The 4,550-nt window shown below is 51.8% G+C and overlaps 1 protein-coding gene across 1 annotated transcript; it reads right to left on the reverse strand.

The window, feature by feature from the left end:
- Positions 1–1,683: 1,683 nt before the first annotated feature.
- On the reverse strand, positions 1,684–4,001 carry SLC51B (solute carrier family 51, beta subunit; the record flags this gene model as incomplete). Its single annotated transcript, XM_009071089.1, has 4 exons — positions 1,684–1,903; positions 2,682–2,772; positions 3,189–3,332; positions 3,627–4,001. Coding segments are annotated over 4 exons (830 nt in total), but the record flags the coding sequence as incomplete, so codon positions are not given.
- Positions 4,002–4,550: the final 549 nt, after the last annotated feature.

The raw sequence follows: 4,550 nt of genomic DNA on the forward strand, positions 1-4,550 counted from the left end.
CAGGCGGAGTGGGGCCTGCCCGTCCGGCCACTCTTCATCGCCGAGGAGCGTCCCTGCCCGCTGGTGGCCACGCCAGTGGCCCTGCCCACCCGCCAGGGCCTGGCCACCTGCACCTTCAACACGCTCTCCACAGTTAACTACAAGGAGATCCCCTCGGTGGCCCAGGCCAAGCTGGTCACCGTCAAGTCCTCGCGGGCTCAGAGCAAGAGGAAGGCTCCCACGCTCACCCTGCTGAAAGGCTTCAAGATATTTTAGGACACATCCCTGTGGGCTGTGGAGAGGGAGGAGAGAGACCCTCACCCATCCCCCTGGCTCCACAAGGGCCGAGAGCGCCCATGATGGACTCATGGGCACTGCAGCAGCCACAGGCAGACCATGGCCCTGGTCTCCATGCTGCAGGTGGGAGCAGGTGGGGTGCTGAGAGCCTAAAATGGGCTGTGGCATCACTGTGCCTGTCCCAGCTCTTGTCCCCATGGCCCAGTACTGCCACAGTGTTTGCACGCTGTCCTGCCACTGGCACCAGGACCAGATTGATTTTCCATGAGGATCCAGCAGCTCCCAGAAGAGCCGGAGCCATGAGCAACACTGGGAGGGCAAGGGCCATCCACAGGGCCCCCAAGCCAGCTTGGGCACCTAGAACACAGTGACAGGAGCCCTGAGAGGGTGAATGAATCATTAATCCAGCATGGAAGCACCCAGCTCGTTCATCCCACGGGTTCCCGACTGAGCAATAAGTAGGAGGCATTTTTATTTTTATTTTTAAATCCAAGTAAAAAAGGTGCAGATACTGTTTCAGCTGACTAAAGGCCTCAGGTGGCCTGAAACTGACTCCAACACATCAAACTAAGGTCACACCAAAATTGCTGCTTTTTTAATCAGCTTTTTACACTGTAGAGTCCCTTCCCAAAGGCTTTGCAAGGAGATGCTTCACTGACGAGGACATGGTCTGAAAAGCCTTTGTTTAAAAGACTGGTGTATTTCCAAAAATGTCCTAAATTATTTCACAGCTTCTACGTGTGCCCAGTGAAGGGTGTGAAAGGAATCCTGGAGCAGACCAAGCTCTACCTGTGCCCGAGCCAGGGCCAAGGGCTGGGCTGGGTTTCAAGTGCTCTACCAGGTTAAATGCTCTGTTTCTGCTTGGAGTAGCAGTTACTCTACAGAGGAAAATATCCACATGTATATTTGTACATATATCCATATAAATATATATTTGATCTTACTGACAGAGAGAGATTCAATATAGGATTTCAATCAACCACTTTGGAGAGTATTTTAATAAAGATGATTTCTGAAAAGGACAAAAGTGCCTTAGCTTCAGTGTTTTCCTGACAGAAAGTGAGGGTGCATTCCCTGGCTGGCTGCAGGACAAGCCTCCTGCCTCCTACCTCCTGCCCTGGCTCAGCTCCCACCTGTTTGCAGCCCCCAAGGGAGGGCATGAAGCTGGTGCCAGAGGGAAGGCTGGAGACAGAGTGGTGGGAGAAGACTAGGCTGGCAGAGGCTGAGCCAGGGAGCCAGGGTTTGCTTCAAGACCAGAGCCTCTCCTGCAGGTGCAACTCTGAACTCTGCTGCTTTCTTGTTTCACTCTTTTCTTTCCCCAGGCTAAACTGCATTTTTAAACTTCCATCCGTATGAACTGAGACATTCTGATACCTTTCTTAAGGTAAGTTCTGACTCCAGCTGCTGCTATATGGTCTCCTCAGACATGTCTGTGTACAGGGATGTGAAAGCTCCATCCTTCCACTGGACCACTACTTCCCCTGCCCTCTGGTCCTGGGGCATCAGCTCCTGCTTTTGCAGCTCAGCCTGGCTGTATTCCTGTATGGGCATCAGGCCTTGCTTGGCATCCAGCTTAGCATGCTGCACGGTTTGCACTGCTTCTCTGTCCTCGAGGATCTTCCTTTTCCTGCAGGGGAGGCACAACAAGGACACGTAGAGTGAAGCAGCAATCTCAATCCACATCTGGGAGCAACTATCTACCCTGATGATGGTCAGTCATCTCTTTGCACCGTGGCCCTGGGGACACACCAGCCGCTATGGGCAAACCCTGCCAGCTGTACTGTGTCAGGTGAGTGCTCTGAAGTATTTGAGCACACACATCTGTGGAATTCACACTTGGAGAGCACAGAGCCCCCAATGCCAGGAGCAGCATCCAGCCAGTCATCACTAGAGAGAGAGTGTTAGCTCATAGTGTTAGCTCTTCTCTTGCATGAAGAACAAAGCTCTGAGGAAGTTTTTGTGCTGTAGCAAACAGCAGGTTGCTCCTCAGCTGCAAGGTTGTTGTGCAGCAACAGGAGAACAGCATGGGAATGAGAATGGGGAAAGGCTGAGAGTCATGCTTCAGGAGCCCTGTACTTAGAGAAGGGCACCTGGCACCACAGAGTTATCACTTCCCTCCCAGCAGCTCTGTCAGGCTGAGCAGAGCTGTGCAGACCCTTTACTGGTGAGGATCCAGGGCTCTGAAATTCCTAGAGAAAGGAAGTGGCTCATTCCAAGTGACACACAAGGAGAGCAAGGATCAGGCAAGGTTTTATAATGAAACACGGTTCAAAGGTAGTTTGCCTTTGGTCTTCTCCACATCACTCAGGACTTGTCCTGCCCTGCCAAACCCACGTGTCTGTCTGCTTGGTGGGGTTCCAGCACACCGCCACACGCTAAAAGATTCCCAAATTTTCCTGTCTCACCTGTTCCGTACAATGTTAACGGTCAGAAGAAGAAGACCCAAAATCATGCTCGCGAGGGAAAGCGCAAGGACGGAGTAATTCCATGCTGCAGCTGGGGGAAAGCAGAGAGGCAGCATTAGCAAACATAGCACAGTGTGACCTGCAGAGCCAGATCAGGCATTTCCTGAGGACACCCAGCATGCTCCTCCTTGATTTTTGTGGCTTTGAAGTTGATTGTTGTGGCACCAACCTGCTCTCTCCACCCTGCCAAAATCACTGATCATCCCAGACCTTTGGTCTCTTGACAGGCTCTGCCTGGACAGAGGCTGAACCTCTCTCTGGGAGGAGACGCTTTCTTGGCAAAGCCTCATGCCTGTTTTCACCCATGGCCTGCTTCTTCCAGAGGCAAAACTGAGAGTTTGTGTGTCTAGGGTAAAACATCCCCTCAGGTAATTCCCTTGGGCATCTCCATTAGGTAGGAGGGTTAATAGGACTGTGTCTCAACCCAGAAATGCCAGTGGCACTTACGGTCTTCTTCACGGAAGAACCAGAGAAGCTCATCCAGATCTTCCTGGTTCATGCCCAGAACCAGGGAGGTGTTGCCTGTTGTGTGCTCATACACATGTGTGCTGGCAAGGACAGCTGGAAAGTATCCATCATGCTCTGCCTTGGCTGTGGAGGAAAGAGCAGAAAGATGCAATGGTCACTTGCTGCAGTCCTTCAGGCTGGAAATGACCTTTCCCTTCATTCCCAGGGTTGCCCAGCATGTCTCTCCAAGCAGACAGAATGCGTCCCTGAGCACGCAGCCTGGTCTCATGCACTGAGAATTGGAGAGTATTTTTGGCTGCAGACCCCACTATGGTAGGACACTACCATATGGAAAGACCCCAGGACACTGACAGTGCCTTTCCACTTTCCCCAGCAGTGTGTACCTGTTCCAGTGGTCCCCGGGTGTGCAGTACTTACCATCTTTCTCCTCACACACGCTCCTGCCTGTGGCATCCTGCCACTGGGCCTTGAGGCCTCTCATGTCACTGAGAGCGACTCCTTTCCTGTTTGCCACCAGGTAGCCCTGGCTGGTGCCCAGAGGTGAGAGCAGTGAGTTGGAGCAGTCCCAGCTCGTGTAGCCCGTGCTGACGCAGAAGCTTGTCTGTACACTGTCAGCCCCTGACGCGGAGAGGCAGCTCTGCGTGCCACGGTTCACCAAAGAATCACCTTGCCACGACCAGTCCTGGAAATCTAGCTGTGAATTGCAGTTCTGCAGCAATAAATTCCCATTTACAGGGCTGGCTTGTAAACACAGCTGGGATTTAGCATTTTTCATCAGAAAAGCTTTAGTACCTGCAAAGAAACCAACACATGAGTGTGGCCAATCCCATATCACAGGACATACACACTGGGAAAGACACCCAGTTCTGGAATTGGGGTGCAACTTTTCCCATGGCTAAGCCAGGCTGATGCTGGTGTATACTGAGGAGAAGGAGCTCATGGAGAGGAAGAAACCATATTTCCAGAAAGTTAAGGTCTTTAATGGATGCCTTTGCCATAACACTATCTGTATGTCCTTGCCCTCAGCCAGTGAGGCATTCATAAAATCAGACAAGTCCTGCTGAGCCTGGTGTGGCTGAGAGTCTGTGAAGAGGCACAGCCTCAGCACGTGTGACCTACTTCACCTATACCATTATCCTCTAAGCCATGACTCTACCTTGGATCAGGAAAAATTGGATTATCCAGAAGAACTTCATATTTGTGTGTGCAGCTGGGATGGATCACACCTTCACCAGTGTTTCTTCAGTATGCAGACCCCTGGGAAAGACAGAGAGAAACTAAGGAGTTGAGGGATAACCTGGCTCCCTCCCTGCTCCAGGTCTGTATTCAGAGAGGGGACCT

The sequence above is a fragment of the Acanthisitta chloris genome, unplaced genomic scaffold (assembly GCF_000695815.1).
Source record: "Acanthisitta chloris isolate BGI_N310 unplaced genomic scaffold, ASM69581v1 scaffold30853, whole genome shotgun sequence".
Lineage (NCBI taxonomy): Eukaryota > Metazoa > Chordata > Aves > Passeriformes > Acanthisittidae > Acanthisitta > Acanthisitta chloris.